General features: G+C 41.2%; 1 protein-coding gene across 1 annotated transcript; it reads right to left on the bottom strand.

Moving 5' to 3' along the window:
• Positions 1–398: 398 nt before the first annotated feature.
• egln1a (egl-9 family hypoxia-inducible factor 1a) lies at positions 399–21,875 on the bottom strand. The gene is made up of 5 exons (XM_062519460.1): positions 21,036–21,875; positions 9,731–9,850; positions 4,622–4,761; positions 2,422–2,489; positions 399–1,945 (listed from the first exon to the last, which is right to left on the bottom strand). Exons 1-5 carry the CDS (start codon positions 21,564–21,566, stop codon positions 1,890–1,892), a joined length of 915 nt encoding a protein of 304 aa, XP_062375444.1. The 5' UTR covers positions 21,567–21,875; the 3' UTR covers positions 399–1,889.
• Between the last annotated feature and the right edge of the window lie 409 nt (positions 21,876–22,284).

Raw genomic sequence — 22,284 nt, forward strand, 5'->3', positions numbered from 1 at the left:
GCCATACTTATTTGATTACATGTATTTTAATTACATTACATTACATTTAGCAGACACTTTTAATTAACTGCGGCAGACTGAAATATCCACTCCCTGAGAATGATGAAACAGTAGGGAGTGGGACAGACTAGGTTTTCTTGTGTAATTCCCTAACATTCAGTTTTCTCACTGCTATGTACTTCAGATTCCACAAGGAGGCAATGTGCACTTTGTAAACTCTGCATGTAATTATGGACAACTGACATCTTTTCTTAAAAATTGTGACACAAATAATGAATAATTATTTCATCCAAGTTGTTACATTGTTACAGTTATTTCATCCAATTCAAGCGACCTGGCTATTTTCTAATAAAGACTGCATTAGTTTACCGACTTTTAAATTATGCACACGCACACACACACACACACACACACACACACACACACACACACTTGTATAATGAATGATTATTTCTGAGCAAAGAAATAATAATTCCTCAAAAATCAGAATTCTTTTCAAATATATTTTCTTCATGGGTGAGTGTTTCAGCCTGCTATTTGTTTTATTGACTGGTTAGTTGGTGTCATGAACCATAAATAATCCAGCCACCATGTCATCACATAGCATATTTTATTCAGACAAACATTAGATTGGTGCTATGGCAAGGCAATGCAATGGGGAAAGAATAGTTTGCCAAACAAGTCAGTGAATTGAAAGACATGTTGTTTTCATCACCACTGTGAGGGAGAGAAGGGAGGAAGCATTCTGGATAGTGGATTATCCAGATCATGCATCATGGACATGACAGTCGTCAATAGTTCTTATCTTGATATTTACAAATATAGCCACTGACTTCAACCCTCTTTTGATTGGTTTCAGGACCTTTATTCAGTATGCATGAGGAATGAAGTGTAATTCGGATGTTCTGGATATCATTTTAATTTAGGACACCAACCACTGTCATCTTAATGATCATACACCATTATTTGAGTGTTATGGACCCATTCAACATATCAGGACAGATTAAGTTGTAACTTTGACATTGTGTGATATTAAAGTCTTAATCGCAATTTGTTGAAAAATATATATTCAATTAAACCTTAGGCCTACCAAAAGAATTAAGGCATGCATGTAATATGTAGGTTATTTGCATTGTTTACACTATTCTGAATGATTTTGTGCAGTCAGAAATCAGTCTTTAACACTGTGTTTCTGATGATTTTGCAGTAGCAACATTCCCATTACAAGCTAGACACTTGCATTGAACACAATAAAACAGTGAAACGGTGGCATTCTCCTATTTTTACCCGTATCAGTGTTATATTCATTTTTACTTTTTTTTTGTTTGATCACAGCAATTTAAGTTGGTGGATAGTTCTTTGCCTCACCGTGTACACGTTACAAAGGGAGGGAGAAGAGCTCAGGCATCTTGAAAGATCCAGATTCACCGGATTCCTGGCATCCGGAGTTAAAGTGCTGTCAGAACATGTATTGTACGGTTCACACATGTGGGCTTCGAGCAAAACCTTTTAATGCTTCGAAAAAAAAAATCATTGCAACTTGTTTTTTACAAAGCATGAACATAAACCTGAGCATTGTACCTTACTGAGGGAAAATGAGCCAAAGCAGCAAGAGCAGGACAAAATAGAATTCTGGGTTAACAATATATCTTCTTTTCTTCACATTACATCAATGAAAGAAAATAAAACAGACAATAATCTTTGTTGCACAATGGGTCTGCAGTCAAGCTCAGCAAGTGGATATATGACTGCAGAAACAAATGCTATCTCTTTTTCTTTCATTGTTCTCATAGTCTTTGATACATATTTCAATGTTGTTGGCAAACACTTCAATGTCCTCCCTCCACTATCTGGGCACACTGCAGAGGGGGTGGAATTCTTCAGTAGGATTATGTGGCATCAGATGGTTTATTCATATCCATCTTCACACCTTTCTCTCCAGCACCTGTAAAACACCCAAACAAACATGGATCTAAGTAATCAATTACTTAGTATAAGCCATTTGTTCCTTTGTGTGCATTATGAATGGATGACTGAATGGTTACATAATCAATCATCAATCAATGAGTTATTATTACCTAATGTACAGTCTTGTGATAGTTTTAGATATTTCAAGAAATGTTTAAAGACTTATCTGTTCACCTGCACTTAATGAATTACTTATCTCAAAGAGTTATGGTTTGCATGTTTATGTTTTTTGTTCATATGAAAACTCTTTATTTGTTGATTTATTATTATTATTATTATTATTAATGACAATGTCAGTTTTTCAACTTTAATATGATCTATTATTAGATCACTGTAAATAGTCTTATCTTTAACTAATAGTGTAGTGCTTCTATACTGTCATTGGACAAAAGCATGAGCCAAAATACATTACATTAACATAAACATAAATAAATGCCGGTATATTTAAAATACCTGTTAAATATTTTTCTTTAGCTCGTGCTCTCTCATCTCCATCAAAATACCACACAGTAATAGCATACCTGCAAAGATGAGGAACAAAAGTCAGAAGCATCTCAAACCAAATATGAAGGAGGAGAGAGACATGCTTGCACAACAAGATTTGCACACAAAGGACAAAGACATGGAGAAATATGCCCCACATTATGGATGAACAATTCAGAATGTGAATAAAAGAAGCTAATTAGAAATAATTTAACAGAGGTGGAAAAGTCCAACTTCAGAAAGTAAAAGTCCTACCACATACAGGTGAAATTCGAAAAATTAGAATATTGTGCAAAAGTTCATTTATATCAGTAGTCCAATTTAAGAGGTGAAACTAATATATACTGTATGTAGACTCATTACATGCAATGTGAGATATTTCAAGACTTTATTTGTGATATTTTTTATGATTATGGCTTACAGCTGATCAAAACCCCAAATTCAAAATCTCAGAAAATTAGAATATTGTGGAAAAGTTCAAGGCTCAAAGTAACACAGTCTATCAGCTAATTAATCCAAAACACCTGTAAAGGGTTCCTAAACCTTTAGATGGTCTCTCAGTCTGGTTCAATTCACAATCATTGGGAAGACTCCTGACCTGAAAGTTGTGCAGAAAACCGTCACTGACACTCTCCACAAAGAGGGAAAGCCTCAATGGTCAATTGAAAATGAAGTGGGTAGTTCTCATATCAAAGCATATTAACAGAAAATTAAGTGGAAGGGAAAAGTGTGGAAGAAGAAGGTACACAAGCAGCAGGGCTGACCGCAGCCTGGAGAGGATTGCCAGGAAAAGGCCATTCAAAAGTGTGGGGTAGCTTCACAACGAGTGGACTGAGGCTGGAGTTACTGCATCAAGAGCTACCACACACCGGCGATTCCTGAATATAGGCTTCATATGTTGTGTTCCTCTTGTAAAGCCGCTTCTGAACAACAAACAATGTCAGGAGCATCTTACCTGGGCTAAAGAAAAAAAAAAGAACGGGTCTGTTGCTCAGTGGTCCAAAGTCCTCTTTTCTGATGAAAGAAAATGTTGCATCTCATTTGGAAACCAAGGTCTGGAGGAGGGACGAATGGAGACACAATCCAAGATGCTTGAAGTCGAGTGAGAAGTTTCCACAATTTGTGTTGATTTGGGGAGCCATGCCATGTGCTGGTGTCGTTCCACTGTGCTTTATGAAGTCCAGAGTCAACGCAATCATCTACCTGGACATTTTAGAGAACTTCATGCTTCTTTCAGCAGACATGCATGTGTACACAATACATGCTGACTTCATTTTCCAGCAAGACTTGGCACCTGCCCACACTAACAGAAGTACTAAAACCTGGTTCAATGACCGGGATTACAGTGCTTGATTGGCCTAGCGAACTCGCCTGACCTGAACCGGATAGAGAATCTATGGCGCATTACCAAGAGAAAGATGACAGACATGAGACCAAACTACAGTATGCAGAAGAGCTGAGGGAGGCTACTGAAGCATCCTGATCTTCCATAGTGCTATACAGTGAATAGCGTCCAATCCATGCCATGCCGCATTGAGGCAGTAATTCATGCAAAGGGCCACAAACCATAGTGTGTCCATAAATACATGTCTGGATTAAAAGTCCTTACATTGATTTCATGTAATATTCTAGTTTGAATTTGGGGGTTTCATAAGATTTAAGCCATAATCATCAAAATTATAACAAATAAAGACTTTAAATATCTCGCTTTGATTTAATCAGTCTTGATTAAAGTCTTTATAACTTATTAGCTTCACCTTTTGAGTTGAATTACTCAAATAAATGAACTTTTGAGTTTCACCTGTATCTGTGCCAACCATTCACTAAAACAAGCTGCTTCTTTGAATTTGAGGGGTTTCATAAGATTTAAGCCATAATCATCAAAATTATAACAAATAAAGACTTGAAATATCTCGCTTTGCAGTCTTTATAACTTTATAACTAACCCTAGCTGCTTTTAATTAGCACAACTCTTCAGCCAGGTAGAGCAGCTAATTGGTGAGTGCACAGGTAGATCCAATACATGGTTGGACTTTTACTTTCTGATGCTGAACTTTTCCACCACTGGAATTCAAAATGCCCTGCCCACACACCTGGGCGTGTACTATGCGTGCGTACGTGTGTGTACGTGTGTGTGTGTGTGTGTGTGTGTGCTAGAAAGTTTTCTCACCTGGTGGCATGTGCAGGCTGCACCTCATGGGGGTTCCGTCTATCAGACCAGAACAGCAGCAACCGGTCAAACTTGGGTTCAATGTCTATTGTACAGTTAGCCTTGCCTTCTGGAAATATTCGTAGAAGACCTCCTTGTGCCTTGAAGAAAGAAAGACATTTTTTTTTTACAAAACTGACCACTGCAGCAGCACATTGATTTATGCTACTCCCTGCAAGGCCGTAAATATCATTAAGGGTTACCCTTCACACAACAGAAAGCACAAGAGAATGAAAACTATTATGTTGTACCTCTAAATCTCTCTCTCTCACACACACACACACACACACACCTCTAAAGACTCTCTCACACACACACACACACACACACACACACACACACACACAAGAATGTAGGCCTGAACGCATGCACACACGCATGAACGCTACCCTGGATGAAGAGGAGCGTCCAGGATAGGAAACGCCAGCAGGGAACGGCTTTCCTGAGGAGGGCCGGAGAGAATAATCCACAGGAAAAGTGCGCTCGCAGGATAACGGCCGGCGCGAGGGGAAAAAGGCCGCCGCAGAAGAAGGGAGAGGATTAACCTTTCACACGCACGGTCCCCGAGGCCACAACGCTCACACGCACACACACTTCACAGGGGTCGAGAGGGTGGAGTCACACACAACTCACGCCACGCTGCAGAACTCCATTCAGAAGGTGCAGTGGGTGGTTCTGTCCATCACCTTACCCATCATGCATATAGGCTACTTTATTCGTACAGGTAAGTACACTCTAGAAGCTGTTTGGACAACAGTGTTCCGGACACAATGCACAATGTGCCCAAATATTCCTTGTCTGTAACTTAGCACCTCAATAATGCTAATGTGACAACAGAGGTGCTTACCTATTCACTATTCACTTAATATTCATTGATTTGTTTCCACTATTTCATCATGGCTACAAAAAACACTCGGGTCTTTCCTGAATTTCTGTGTTTAAAATTTGTACAAATAAATCTACTCTAACTTGCCTTGTTTGTTCTCACACATGTGCTCACACACAAACAAAACCCAGAAAACAAAACATTTGCAGTATCTAAACGTTTCACGTAATCCAAGGCTGTGTTGTTAGATTAACACTATCCTCTCCCCAGATAGCACGTTTTTGCATACTATTTTGGGTCCCTGCTGTTATCCAGGAAATATAGGGTTTCCAGTCCATCTGGAACAGGCCCTAGGGTTGTGCATGCGTGTGGGGCGCTCTTGGGAAGAGCATTTGGGGTGCGTTCACAGTGTCGCTTCCTCGCTACCCCTTGGGGAAGCAGCTGGATCGTAGTTCCCATCAGCAGATGCCTGTCACGGCCCAGCCTCACTAACTGGGACTGGGCCTGTGTAGCCCTGGGCTTTGTGTGATCCATTCTCATCCAGTCAGGACAGGAGACAGTTTGTTGCCGATGACAACACTAAGAGAGCATGTTCTCACTGTCCTCACATACTATACCAAGAAAGTCTGTCCTATCTTATGCCTATAATAGGTTAAGAATTAAGCGAGTATTTCAGACACCTGCCAGCGCAAGTTACCAAACACCTATTTATACTGAGGAATGCCACTCGTTCAGAGACTAGTAAAGAGATTTCTAGCACAGAAAATACTGACATGAATCTCTTTTCCTGCCCTGAAAGATTCTCAGGCTTCTGAGAGAATGACAGTTACAAAACAATTCATTTGTGGAGACATGGCCACATTCAGTTTCTTGATATCACTGTATTATCAAGGCCGACAACTGACCTCTCTCAGAGAGTGCATTGTATTGTGTATTGGTGCATGCCTCTGTTTCACATTTGGCGAATTTGAACGAAGGTCTTTGCTTTCACTTCTTTTACAAAACAGTTGTCATACGCATTGCTTATTGGATTTGTTATCAACATTGGTCACGCTTGTACTGTATCTACTCAAGGTTGTCAGAATTGAATGTTTTCCACAGCCTTCTTTTAGATCAAGATGTTCCAAAACAAGTTTAGTGTTTAGTTTTAGCGTTTAGTGTCTTATGTTAAAGATGGTGTACCAAATACAATGGAATTCTTCCTTGAATGCTTCTTCACATACTTGGAATATATATACTGTATATACTGTATTTATAAAACAGACAAAAAATGGGCAGTACGTGCATGTTAATGAGTGCATTTTAGTCTCACGGCATAAGGATAGAAACGGTCCTTGAGTGTCATAGTGCCTGTGCGGATAGCTCTGAGCCGTTTACCAGAGGGCAGACAGGAGAAATGAGCCAGTTCAGCGTGGCTACAGTCTTTCATAATGTGCCTTGTTTTCAGCTTGTGATCTAGGTGCCCTGAATGGCAAGGAGCTGTGTGCCTATCATTCTTGGTGCTGATTTAGTCACCCTTTGTAGGGCTTTCACAAAGATCGTATAGCTTTATAAACCGTCTCTGGCTTTCATGTCCCTTGCAGTGCAGCTGCTAAACCAGGATGCAATGCATCCTATGAGGAGGGACCCCACAGCACACCTGTGAAAACTGCTGAGTATAATAGAATAGAATATATACTTTTTTGATCCCGTGAGGGAAATTCCGTTCTCTGCATTTAACCCAATTTAACCGAATTTAACACACAGCACACAGTGAACACACAGTGAGGTGAATCACACAACCCAGAGCAGTGAGCTGCCTGCCCAACCAGCGGCGCTCTGGGAGCAGTGAGGGGTTAGGTGCCTTGCTCAAGGGCACTTCAGCCGTGGACTGGTCGGGGATCGAACCGGCAACCCTCAGGTTACAAGCCCGAAGCCCTAACCAGTAGGCCACGGCTGCACGGCTGGTAATAGTGGCCATCTGAACTTTCTACAGATGCCTGAAGAAGTGACGGCATTGATGGGCGCATTTTGAGACTGCTGCTGCGTGCTCTGTCCTCTTGATGTCATCACTCAGGGTGGCCCCAAGTAATCTAAAGCTTCTGACTCCGTTCAACAGTGTTCCCAGTTCGGTATAGGGGGTGTGAGCTGTATCCTGTTTTTTTTTAAGTCAATTACCACCTGCTTAGCTTTGCTGACATTGAGAGCAAGATTGTTGTCCTTGCTCCACTTCGCCAGCCGCCTAACCTCCTCTCTTGAGGACCGTCTCATCAGCGCTGCTGATCACACTCAAAAGGGTGATATTGTCAGTGAACTTTAAATGACAGTATTGGAGCTGTGTCTGACTTACACGGTCATTTGTAAACAAGGAGAAGTACAGCAGCAGGCTCAGAACAGGTCCCTCTGGGGTGCCGGTGTTGAGGATCAAGGTTAAGTTGGGTGTTACTGGCAATACGCACATACTGGGGCCTGAGAAAATCCTAAATTCAGTTGAACAGGTGGGTGCTGCTGAGTCTTACCTTGCGGAAGACATTGGATGGGACGCCAATGATAAATCACAAGCTTTCCACAAAAAGCCGCCTGACATAGCAGTTTATGTTGTCTAGATGTGCTAGGGTTGGTGTGGAGTGTGTATGATATGGCATCTGTAGTGGATCTATAGGGAGGTATTAGGTAAACTGCAAGTAGATATAATTTGCAAGGGACCCTGTGGAGTGCTTTGGGATAGTCGTAATGGCAGTAGTTGAGGAAAGTTACTGTGGCACATTTTTCCGACCCCGACTACAGCCTTGAGGATTTTCCAAAACATACCAGATAAAACCAGCCAGCGTGCTGTGCTTAGAGAAACCCGATGTAAAACTTGTGCAAGTCAGCAATTTATGTATCATGTGGCAGAACTGACCAGGCTTCAGTGGAACACAAAACTGAAATTCCCCTAAAGGGTGTCTGTATCAATAATTTCCGAGCAGAGGTATTCCATCTGTCTGTGATGAAGCACTTGATCAAATAGACCATCAAACTACAGTGTAAATAGACAACAGAACTTAGAACTGGGCAGGGGACGTTAAAGCAGAGACTTTCTAATGTGGAGACACAGAGGAGGCACCCAAAGAATCCTCCACAGAAATGTATGGGGCGCTTTCGTATCGCCAATATGGCTGTTGTCTACACATATCCCAACACTTCCTGTAAGGCAAGTAGTACAAGTTACTAGGGCTGGACTTGTTCCGTTATGGTGCAACTATGCCTGAACCAGAGCAGTTCGGAGTCATGGTTCGGACCAGAACACCTGAACAGTTTTGCTGAAGCTGAGTTGAAAATGCAACTGTGGCTGAGAGACGACGGATGTAGGTTGCTGATAAAACATTAGCTAGACATTTAGATTTCGCCATCACATCTGTTGTACAAGATATTGACAGAGCAATAACCAGACAATAATGTTAAGGCATTTGTGGAGAAGAGGAAGCCCTGTATCCAAACGGAGCAGTACCAGACCCTAATTCTGACTAGAATTGAGTATGACGACGTCAGGCTAAGTACAAGTAGGCATTTTTCTTGATGTTTTCTTGATGTTTCAGTCAATTCTCTCTCACACACACACACACACACACACACACACACACACACACACATACATACATAGACACACACACAGTTCAATGGGATGGATGATTATGATAAGCGTGCACATTTTCCTGTGACATGGACTGTGAAGGGGTCAATAAGGACTTTGGTTAAATATATCCAATGAAGGGTTTCTTTTGCCACTCGGCTCCTTCTGCAGTTGCAAGCATGTATTTTACATGACTGGTGTACACTTCGTTGTACACTTCGACACGGTACATGTGGATTTGTTTACAAAACGAATGTGACAGGCCAAGAAGCATAAAGCTGGTGACAAGTAAGTCAATCACCACCTGGCAGCTCCTTTTTGTTATGCTGACCTACAGTATGAAAAAGACTAATGCTAGCCAAGCTAAGTACACCATGAGAGCACATCAGCTACAAATGATTATGGTAGATCAACATTAATCATATTCTAACAGCAGTGTGTCAGTAACCTGGATGTTCACTGAAGCATGGTATTAATGTAACAAAAGTTTAAATGGAAATGAAATTGTAATTATAATTGTTTAGAATAGAATAGATTAGAGTAGAATAAAATAAAATAGAATAGAATAGAAACTTGGTAATGTCTCTAAGCTTTTGCATTCATACAATAAAACACTTTGTCTCTGTGAAGGCAGAGAATCTCATTGACGTACCTTGGCATCCCAGTCCTTGTTTAGATAATATATACAGGTGACACATCTCCCATCGCCATTGGGGTTATCCACATGACGCACATACCCTTTTCCTTCACCTGGGTAACATGCAACCATTGCCTGTAACATTTAAAACAGAAGACTTTGGTTAGACGTTTGCTTGAATTGTGTCCAGTGATGAAATTCCATATCAATGCAGGCTGATTTCAACTTGTAAACAAATGCATCACATTGTAGATTTACATTGTAGAAGTACACAAACAGTCAAAAGTTTGGACACACCAACTTATTAATGTATTTTTTCTTTACTTTTTACCTTTTTTTACAGAGTAGAACAATACAGAAAGTTATGTAGCACATATGGAATGATGCAGTAAGCACAATAGTGCCAAACCAAAGGCAATTTTTTATTTACTTTGAATTTAGTAGACATCTTTTGTTCAGTCTCTGAAATGGGTTTCCAACCGTCTTGAAAGAATTCTCATACTGTCTCATACAAAGCTAACTGATGAAGGATATAAAATATGAAACATTTATATAGGCTATATAATTATATAGAATGTTGTAGAGCAATACTGAAGACATAGTATGACGGAACACAATGTAGGAAATAGTAAAAAAAAACAAAAAAACTATGAGTGTGTGTGTAATGCATCCAAACTTTTGACTTGTAGTGAATACAATGCAGAGTATACAGAAGTCACAATATACAGTAGTGTCCCCATCATGTACCTCCTGCACAAATGCATCTGTAAAACAACTGATCTGAGAAGGTACACTGCTGCACATGCTGATAGAAAAGCTGCTCAGGAAATGACTGAACGCTTATGTTTACACATGATGTCTATGTGAATAATATCCCTGAAATGGGGTTGCTGAATTGACTTTCTGGAAACTATGACCACACAGCTGCAGGTGTACGCTGGCACGTCTTTAAACTACACGTGATATGTTTTACTGCAACATTTGATGTTTTACATCATTTTTTACAGTTAATAAGTATGTCAAAGGTCAACTGTTGTCCAAACCTTTCAGAGCTTGTTAGAAAGTTGAATGAAAGAAACCATAAGAGAAATATGAGTGACAAATTGATACTATACCACACTTGGTATCTGAGATTTCATCGGCGGGTAACAGTGTAGCAACATGAATTGTGTATTTTCGAAATTCTAGAATTTTTAGAAGGCTCTGTTTGGTATTTTTCAGACTGAATTCCACAGGGGCATATTCACTTGATTCTGTCATGGTTGAAGACCCAGGTCTTGGTGACCACAACATCCGCAGTTCAAGCTCAGTTTGACCCGAGGCTGGAGAAATCATGATCCCAAGCATAGCGTGGGGGAAAAGGAGAAAGGAACATGTCAACAAAGACTTAGAAAGCAGAGAGGGAGTCAAACAGACATCTGGTCTGTGCAGGGAAGGAAATCTATGATTCACTGCCGCAGTCAGTCAAACTTGCTTTGAGCTGAGTGCACCATATAGGTTACATTATCATAAGAAAAACTAAAATGTTTACAACATTTCTCCCGGGTATCAAGCCCTGCACCAAAAAAACACCTGACTGATTGAAATTTATTGCTGCACTCATAACTGTAGATCCTTAAGAGTTGGGGGAAATGTTTTGTATAATTGTCTTACTCCAAATCTTGTACTGTACAAAGATATTTCAGCAGGCGATATGTATGACATGCACTGCAAAACTTCTATTTCACATTCATTTATGGCTAAAATATTCAACTGACATTATAACAGAGACACTGGACTTTTCTTTTTACCTGCCTTGAGAATAGATTACAAGGCAACAAGGCATTTATGATGTGAGTGGAACTGGCACGTTCGCTCTCTTTATCTGCCCAGTTGCATCTACATGACACAGTTCTTCCGCCTTCTACCATGCACTCACACAAACAACATCCATAGCAACATTATTATAAACAAGCTGTGGAGTAAGTGCTTGTAGATGGACGAGTGCCAAAAGTAACAAGGCATGAGTATTTACTGTAAAACCCACCTCCTCCTCCTCCTCCTCCTCAGAGAGAGAGAGAGCGAGAGAGAGAGAGAAAGAGAGTGGGAGGCTCGTCTCATTTGAACCGGAGGTTTGAGGGTGAGTAAAAAAAAAGTCAACAAGACAGATTTTCGTGTACAGAGATATGACGCAAAGCCACAGACATGAGTGAATTGCACACGGAATATCCTAAATGATGAGAATATTCACTAGAGTTGAGTTTATTTACGAACTAGTAGAAATGAAGAAAACTGGTGCAAAATGTCTGTATTCAAATTCAATCTGTCAATGCAAAGATGACTGCAAACAAGTCTTCAAAAAATCCCATACCTTCTGTATATTCTTCAAACTACGTCCCTTAACCCCTATACGCCTTACATAATGTACACCCTTGTGTACATTACTGTATTCGTCATTGTATTGAAGGTCATTCTAAAAAGTGCCATGCGAATATATACACGTCGACCACGTCTCACACGTTTCATATCAGTGTTTTTCTTCTGCCTCGCTCAACACCCCTTCTTGCTTCAGTCCATTCGATACCGGTCACGATGGGGGCACCGTTTATCAGTATTTCAAAGCCCTATCTCTCTGCGACCCACATCCAGGGAGTGGGTGCAAGTTGCGCTTCGCTGCCACTGTCAGGCGAGCCTTTCTCATGGTGTTGTCTGCAATCGGGCTGGGGCTCGAGTGGAGTAGGTGGGTCATTTTCCGCACGCTAGGGGGTCCCGAGTGTGGGGTGCGCACCACGCTGCTGACTGGAAACAGTTTCCTGCGCGTGTCAGCACTTCCTGTTTAACCCTTACCCGCAGACACATGCTCAGCAAGCCCTGATGCCCCCCTCTCTCTCTCTCCCTCTCTCTCACACACACACACACACACGCGCATGCACACAGAAAGAGAAACAGAAAAGAGAGAGAGAAAGAGAGAGAGAGAGAGAGAGAGAGAGAGAGAGAGAGAAAGAGAGAGAGAGAGGTGAACTAATGTAAACTCTGCACTGTTGGCCTCCCTCCAAGAGGAGCAGTATTTTAATGATTGTGCTACGTGCAGTGCGTGAGGGAAGTTCACTTGTTCTCCACAGTCCAGCCCTGCTCTGGGGGGAAAGCCCCGGGATGAGTAAACATGTTTGTCCCACTGTCAGACAGGACCTTGCATGGAGACCCGCTCAGAGATCGGCCTGGCGAAATGGGAGACGGGGGGGACCCTATAGGGGGAACAGACATTAAAAACACTGCAAAAATGCAAACTCAGACAATCCTCTGCACCTTAATTCCGTCTAACAATATGGCATAAAACGACCAACACGTGGGGTTCTCAGTGTCTGTTATACTTAGTGAGGGTCTTTCTTACGCTGACCACTGGTACAGTACTCCACAGAGCAGCTCACTATTCACTAATTGGCAGCCTACGGTCATTGTGACCTTGGATGCACTGAGATCATAAGGCTTGCGTTTATTCAATGCAGTCTGCTGCCATCCGGTCATCTCCCATGCTACCATGTGTGGCCTTTTGCATGCTGTTCGTGCAGTATGTGGTCTCTAACTCTGCTCTCTTTACAATGCATGTGGCACAAAGCCCCTCTTGAGCCACACAAATAGTTTTCATCGTTCTAAATGAGCCAGTATTAGCAAATTAATCCTCTCACGCCCATTTGAAAGTCAAGTACAGTACTAACTCCATCATATTTCTGGACCTGTGTCCACTATAATTTACGAATTTTCATTTAGCGTAGTTTGGTGTTTACCTGTACAAAGCACACTCATAAAAGCTTTAGTGTAAATCAAAAGTATTAGCATAATCACATCTGTATACAATTTATGCTCCCCCCCTACACACACACACACACACTAATTCCTTCAAATAGGCTTTCAGCTTCAAAGTCCCTACTGCAGCGAGCAATGGGTTTTCAAAATCGCCCTGAAAACTCCAAAGCAAATCCACTGTGGAGACATGCTTGACTCCTATGACTATTGCTCCGGTGTCGGACATCATCAGAATCAGAATCAGCTTTATCATGGAAATACGATTAGCAGCCTGCTCATTAAGCCCCTGTGTCACAAGGGAAAACCAGCCCACGTTAGAAGTCCAGGTCTGGCGGAGAGAGGCGGGCAGCCTCTGATATGAAGGCATGTCAGTCAGCGAGTCTCGGAGACCTCATGCAGCGGTGGACACAGTAGCCGCGTTAAAACCACCGGAAATAATATGTTGTGGCACTGAATTGGAAAGGGTGGAAATGTCTAATATCCAGCCGTGCTCTTTTTTAAACAATAGATGTGTGAGTAATCACGAGAGATAATCATCTTACTCAACTTTTACACCATCAGGGTTGAAGGCATTTAGCGTTGAATAATGGCCTTGCCAAGCAAGCAAAGTCACTCTTCCGCATTCCTCTCTCAGCTCATTAAGACACTGACCAGGCAGCTCTGTGTACATTACTGAGAAGGCATATTTGGCCTGCACTGCCATTCAGCTGGTCTCTAAGTCTGAAGTGGGGCATACTCCCAGTAAGGGTTGTAAATATACTGCAATAGATAACAAATGAGAGACAGGGAAGTGATTCATTTGGACAATACTGAATAGATCCGATCCGAATGAAGCGTTGTGTCTAAGGATGTAAGATCAGGAGAGCATTTCCTGGTGTGAAGGGTCTAGTGGTCATGTCTCCAATGCTGTGGGAACTCTGAGTACCTCCCACCGGACAAGATTATTTTCTCTGCACAAAAGCCAACCCACATGGAGACAAACACATACACACATACACTAACGCACACACACAACCCAGCAGCATTCTGCATTTTGGTCCAACACCATCAATGCTCAAGGCAAGCAATAGCATTTTCAAAGTGGATTTATGCCATGGTAGTGAGGTCTTGAACATGAAGACAGCATCACTTCCAGTAAATATGGAGTATAACAATATGATAATATACTGCAAAAACGACTTCACCAAACCAACCAAAGGAATGCAGTGCAGGATCTCAAAAGCAGAATAAAAAGCATATATTACTGTAGGCTGTCTTTCTTTATATCAACCACATGCTTATTTAGCAACATATTTCTTAACTTACAATCTAACTTTGAGATGCAATATCACCCCTTCTGTTTGCAAAAATGAACAACATTGCAATGCAATTCCAATGAGCAGCTTGGTGCTTTGCTAACCAACTAACTTCAGCTAAGGTGTTTGTTTATGTTCTTTCAGACTTTTTTCACATGCTGGCCTTGTGAGAAAAGGGAAATCATTGTAAAATTTTTACAGAAAGAAGTATTAAATAGTTAAATAGACAATAGTTATAAAAAGCCATCTATTTTCCCTGGACAACAAACATACATCTTTGAGCTAGGCCAGTTCCAAAGTTTCTTTGGCTTTTTACAGCAACTAATTAATGGAACAACAATATTTGGTTTGATCATTTGATAACAGAAGTAAAATGTAAACAGTGTTCAATTCCACAAAGGCCTTACTCGTGCCACTGTTTATTTTTGTCCCAAAAGTCGCCTGTGTCCTTGATTAACCTTTGGCCTCCAAAAATTGAATCCATAAATATATCAACACCCAATTCAACAGCCTGTAAGATGAACTGTAAACTGTCAGGCAGAGAGAAAAACACCGATACAACAAACCAACAATGTAATTGCAGGATCACCAATGGCACAGCCTTATTTTTACATGTGTTCCTGTTTATATTTGGTTATATATATTTTTTATTATATGTACTTGAAGCAATAGATTTTAAAAATGTGATAAAAAAAGAGGCATTCCGTAAACCTGTCATGGATAACACAGGCATTACAACACACAGAGGAAGCACACTATCACAGTGGCATTTTCAGTACAATCAACCAAGATGTCACCTCACCAAGCTGTGAAACCAACTCAATAACAAATAAACATCAAGCTTTGCTTCCCAAACATCTACAAAATAATGAATCAAGCAAAAGATTATTCAAAGCATTGGAAAACCAAATGACCAACCAAAGTAGCATGTGTCCCTATTTGATATTAAAAAAAGAATATGAATTGGAAGAGTGTGTCATATCTATCAGAGATACGAAGCAGAGGCATATCCTGACCAAGTACAGGCTCAGTGATCACAATCTAGCAATAGAAACAGGCAGACACAGAAAACCTGGCTGCCAAGAGAACAAAGAATATGTGGTCATTGTCAGGCAGAGATGGTTATAAGACAGAGGAGCACTTCTTTCTACAGTGTGAGCAACATGAACATCTAAGACTTCCTCAAATCCCAAATATTTTTCCCACATTTTCAAGATTATAACAATGACAAAATGGCCATATTTCTTGACCCTGCTGCCTTAGCACCACAATTTATCTTGAAATGTGAGGATCTGAGGGACTAAAACAAATCTGTGTCTGTAACACACACACACACACACACACACACACATATTATTCCTGTTATCACTCTTGTTCTTTACTGCTGTCAATTCCAGATCCTTTATGTCCACCCCCATCCTAATGTACCCCCTCCTTGCATTTTTTCTAATTTAATTTATGGTGTTATTATGTGTTATTGTACGTTACTACAATAGCTTTACAGTAGCAACACTGTCATACAACCATGCTAATAAAGCGATATTTTGAATTTGAGAGAGAGAGAGAGAAAGAGAGAGAAAGAGAGGAAACACAAGCCATAATGGGCAAGTTTCCCAGACATGGATTAAGCATAGTCTTAGACTAAAAGCTTTTTTTTCATTGCAAGTCTTCATTGACATTCTCTTTTATTCTAGGACTACTTACTTAATTCTTCAAATAAGAAACTCACTTCCCTGTTGACTCTGCATATCTATCCAGTACAGTTGGTAACGATGCTATCAGTCTATTTGGAAACGTGGGACAGTTCTCGGGGACACCAGAGGATAGCAGAGCCGTTGAGTTGAGTTGAGGGTGAGGCGAGTGGAGTGGACGAGGCCAGAGGCCAGAGGCCTGGTTTTTTAGGCACGAGAGCTCTGCTCCTGCCGCAGCGGAAAAGATGCTTATCCCTAACACAAGCACAAACACAAACAGCCAGTCTGCAGGAAGACAAAAAAGTAGCGAGCCTGAAGAAAGAAAGAGAGAAAGAGAGAGAGAGTGAGAGTGAGAGAAAGAGAGAGAGAGAGAGAGAGCGCGTGTGCATGAGCTTGGATGTGACGGAAACATGACGATGAGGTCTGGCGGAGGATAACTTGCATATTATCACTTGCATAGGGGTGCAGCTCTCAGAGGAAGTCACTGTTTAAAGTAACGACCTACTTTCTGTTTGTGTTGTCCCCTCCTCTCTTTTTACAGTTGAGTAAGAACAATGGATAGAGATATACATCAGAAGGCTTCATCATTACTCAGTTACCTTTTCAACTGAAATACACTGTACTGCACCATTATCAGAAACAAGGACTATCAACCAAAAGACAAACGCCCACCACATGCTGTATCATAAAGGGCCGGTTATAGAAACATTTGTATGGGGTGGACAGGCTAGCACGCAGACTGGCACAGACTGGCACATGAACATTGGTATGTTATTACAGCCCTAGATTATAACTAAATTGTGCATTACTAATAAACAGTTTGTTTTATGTAGACCAAATAAGCACCTTGACATAATGATGTCGAAAATAGCTATAGTCGAAGCACACAGTACCTTTGCAGATGCAACAATGGACTATGCTACTTTCAAGTAAAGTAGTTTAAGAAGGATGTTTTCCACCATATATGGCTGTGAACTCTAAAAGTAGAGATATTTATCTCCTTCTTCTAAAGAAAAAGGAATTCACACATTCCTATAACAGACAGAGGAGGAGAAAGAATGGTTTACACGAAGATGAACTTAAGCACTTTGGAAGAGTGAGTGGTAAGAGAGATCTACAAAGATAAGAGTGTTGTGGTTTATACAGCAGAGAAGGGTGTGTGTATAGAGAGAGGGTCTGGTTCCTCCTGCTGCAAAGTGAAGTGAGATACTGTACATCCTGCTATGTCTATATTTGCTATATTTATCAATAAAATATTAGGCTTATTGGTTAGACCATAATTTATTTGATTCACTGAACTGCTAAAATACCTGTTGCTTAGCTGCGCTCAGCTGTGTTTATTTGGAGTGCATGTGGGTGTGTTTGTGAATGGTTGTGTGCACAACAGCCTACGATAGCTTACAAATCGTCCATTCTTTTGATGAGTCAGTGACGGGGCAGTAGAGGATGTCAAGCAGCGGAATGACTGATAAAATGTGATGCTTTTGGACTTAATGAGATTTTAAGGATATACAGTACAACTAAGAGATCAGGAGCGACTTCTGATATCCTTTTTGGTCTTTTTCCTACCCTTATTTCATTCACGAACATCTGTAAAAAAAAATCCTGACAGCTGCAAAAAAAAATCCAAAACACATGATTTTCTCAAGGTAAACCTTAGACACTGGACAAGTGAACAAAACATCCTCACAGTGAACTCATCTCAATGTTCCCATGCCGGAACAAGATATTGTGACACAAAGCCAAGCAGAAAGCTTGCTAAAGTACAAATGTGAACAACAGGTGTCCACTGAACTGTCACAATGACCTGGAGAGGAAGCAGGGGGGGGACCCTGCACAGTGTAGCTCTCTGAAGCTCACACCATGTGACTTCCCACCAGCCCACACCAGAAATCTAGGTCAAAGGTCATCTTCTGAGATGTCAGGTTTTTAGAGCTGATAAACTCGACTCCTTTTATGGGCCCGCGATCTCCCTTGAGTCACTTGAGTCAGTATCACCCAGAGTACCTGTACAGCAATTCCGAAGGTGAATGAGCCCTTCCAGCTACAAACAGCCCTAATAAATTAAAAGTTGAGACCTATAGGCTACAGTGAGGAAGTACAGTTTGTATATAGCAATATTTGACTTGACTGAATCAGTCAAAATATCTGTGCACTGTAGGCTATATGCTTATAGATCATCACAAACAGTGGCTGAGACTCCCACAATCAATCATAATCAAGTCCTCCAGGGTGACCCACAGGTCTGCTGTTTTGCGCTGTGGAGGAAAAATGATCCACTCAACTCAGCTAAGCAGTAAGTGTGTCTGTGATGTTTCCAGCTCTATTCCCTGATCCTTAAAGGGATGCATAGACTCAGTCAACTCTGCATGTGGAACAGTTGCTTTCTTATTGCAATATTTACTTCTTACTCTCGTCTGGATGAATTTGTCAATTCACCTGAGCACAGCATGCTATGCTTTCACAAACAGTGCTTGAGAAAAATTCACTCACGTCTGAAATGCACTGACTAGTCTGACTCGCGAATCTGCTGTTTCACGCTGCAATGGAGGGAGAATCTAAGCTCAAGCTCAACCGGGTTGCGGACTTTTGGGGACAGGGCTTTCTCTGTCAATGCTCCCACACTCTGGAATAGTCTACTCCATGTCCGCTCTGCCCCGTCCCTGCCCATGTTAAAAAAAAAAAACACACACATTTGTTAAGCGACAAAGTCCAAGTTATTATTATTATTATTATATTAAATTAATCTGGGTCTGGCTCTATGAGTCTTGGGTCCGCTGTTCCCAACTCAGATGGATGTTAGGATATTTGAACACCCGGCAGCTAGGTTACCTGCTAAGTGCAAGACAGATTAACAGGGTTTCATTGTTTGAATTTGTGTACATCACCTGGTGTTAGCAGGTGTGTAGATCTATAGACCGCAGACTCATGATTGTTGGGTGTATAGGATCTGAGTGAATAACCCGGATGACGTAGGAATGGCTCAGTTCTATCACACTGGCATTCATTGTAAGTGGACAAACGGTCAGGGCCAGTCCATAACATAATGACCCATTATGTTATTCTGTTTCTAAATATAGCAACATGGTATGTATGTATGAGTGCATCATATCACAGATGGAGATAAAAGTTTAAGTCTATCAACCATGATGCATTAGACTTCCTTACTGATCCTCTGTGCATGCTTAAGGACTTCTCCCATACTGTAGCCTGTCACATATCTGCATTCCTTTGCCTATTCGGGTTTGTATAGGCAACTATCAAATGAGTTCATGAGATAATCATTTCAAAGTCTCTTCATTCTAAATTTCACGCTAATTTCTCATTTCTCAAATTTCATTTATACACTTCTGCCATAAAAATAATAAAACTGTCACTACCATATAGATATATTTGCTCTGCATGTGGCCCAGGTTAAAATAAAACACATGTTAAACACCACAAGGCTGGTTACAGAACTCCAGCAGGCTAAGGGGAAGAACACATAGAGAAGCAGTCTGCCTCCTCTGCTTGGCTAAGTGTAAACAAGCATAGCATGAATACAGATCTTCTTCTTGTGCTTATTGTATATCTCTGTGTATATAAACATGTAGGTGTCAACCTGCAGACACTAAGCCTCAGATCAATACGACTAAACTACAAACGGTCATAGATAACTAACAGTGACAATGACAATTAGTGGCCACTGCAAGATGTCCAGCCCCATGATAAATGGCCACCTGTTGCTGAAAAGAGATGCTGAAGTGAATAGCGTACTTTTACCCTAATATGCACCTATGTCAATGACATGTGTGGGAGAAACTGGATATGAACAACTGAATCAGGACAGGGAGTATACCAGACATAATTTAGTTCATCATCATCATCAAGGACAAGACGTCACATCAATGTGAGCAGGTTTGGGAGAGAGAAGAGAGTGAGCGAGCTACAAGGGGATGATGAAAAATTAATAATATGTGGTTAATTTATAACTATTCAGTAATGCCTCTGTAATGACAGTGTTGTTGTTGTGGTGTGTGTGTGTGTGTGTGTGTGTGTGTGTGTGTGTGTGTGTGTGTGTGTGTGTGTGTGTGTGGTGGGGGTACACCTTTATTCTTTAACTGATCGTCTTAATCTGAAAGCGATGGAACGAGGTCTTGTGTTGCAAACTATCCCAATCCTGGAAATCTATATTAGGCCATGTGTTCAAACAGATTATTCGGAGTCCAGAGTCACTGATCAATTTGATCAGGAAAAAACGGCAACATTAGCCTGATAACAAGCAACAAGTGGTATTAGGACTCACGCCTTAGACTTGGGTGAATATTGTGATTTAGGCCACTATGCAATCAACGATAAACCTTTGCGCGATTGTTAGATGCATGTCATGAAGTAAGTTAGTAATAAGTGAAATATGACTTGCATGCAGGAACTAAGAGTTTGGGAATGAATGCCATATCATTGTATCAGAAGGCACGATTCATGAGCAACAGGACCATTTTTAGCAACTGCCCTGCAGAATAAATTTGTGCGCGTAATTCGCAGTTTTGGCACCTTTACCACTCTACTTACTTTCGTTCTGCCATTTATGCTGTAGTTTCCCAGTCTACCATTACAAAGTCTGAGGAGGTCGTCCATGCGACTCATAAGAAGACGGATCTTCTCACATCCATCTTCGTTCCCCTCGATCCATACTATCTGATCTCCCCGAATGTCTTTGGTGGAATCGCTTCTCTGACTGACCAGCTGTCCGTCTGTGAATTTGCCGGTTTGATGGAGAGCTACAACGTTTTCCAGTATAGCCATGCCGGTCTCCTCACCCAGAAAGTTGTCAAGAAAGCAAACGCCGTGGTCATTCATGTTACGTGTGACTAAATTGTCCAAAGGCCGCTTATTTGTCTGACCGTTAGGTTTTGTGTTGTTATTTATCCCGGAAACGTCCACGCAGTTCAGCTTGTGCTGTTTCCAGTCCTGTTTCTGATGGTCTTTGCAGCAGTAAAACGACTTTCGGCAGCGTCCACATTTAAGCAGGTTCTCCATTTTCCCGCAAAGTTCGCAGCACTGCTTGTCTTGCTCTTGGTCCAATTTGCCGTATTTTTCCATTTTGGCCGGGATTCTCAGGATCCCTTTAATTCCAAGACTTTCCACGCATTCTGTCACAGTTACATTTAGAAGTAAGCCACTGTCTGTCACACCATAGCGCAAGGAAACCAACCCCCTCCCTAAGCCCCAACGAATTCATCACATGCGCTCTCTTCTGTCCTTAATATATGCTGATGTGGTACATTAATAGACTAGCTATAGACCGTGGCACTTCGAAAGATCTAGAGACTTTGAAACATTCACTCCCTGCCCAGTCTAATAAGTCAATCGCATGGCGCCGTTCACTTCTGAGCCCTGCACGTACTCTCTTGGACAAACCCTGCCTCTTCTACGTCAGCATACCGAAAGCTGAACCGTAGCGCTTCTGTAGTCAGTGAGAAGCCCATGCGCTACATTCACAAATCTGGACACAGGAGTGCATAATTGGCAAACCCTTGACATAGAATAGACTAGGCCATGTCCCTTCTTCAGATCTAACAACCCTATATAATATGTTAAGAATAGCGGCACGTCTACTGTTGCAAATGATTTTAAATGTACAATGTTTTATCTGCACAGGGACTTTTGGACATATCCATTATAATATGCCGTTTCCAATATCTCCACCTTAATGTTTAGGCTATATGCCATTCACTTTCTATAACTGGCCTAGAGACACTCAAAAGCATTGCGAGCATTAGGCTATACTTCAGGACAATTCATTGCAGCAGTTGCATAT

Source organism: Sardina pilchardus, chromosome 18 (assembly GCF_963854185.1).
Source record: "Sardina pilchardus chromosome 18, fSarPil1.1, whole genome shotgun sequence".
Taxonomy (NCBI): Eukaryota; Metazoa; Chordata; class Actinopteri; order Clupeiformes; family Clupeidae; genus Sardina; species Sardina pilchardus.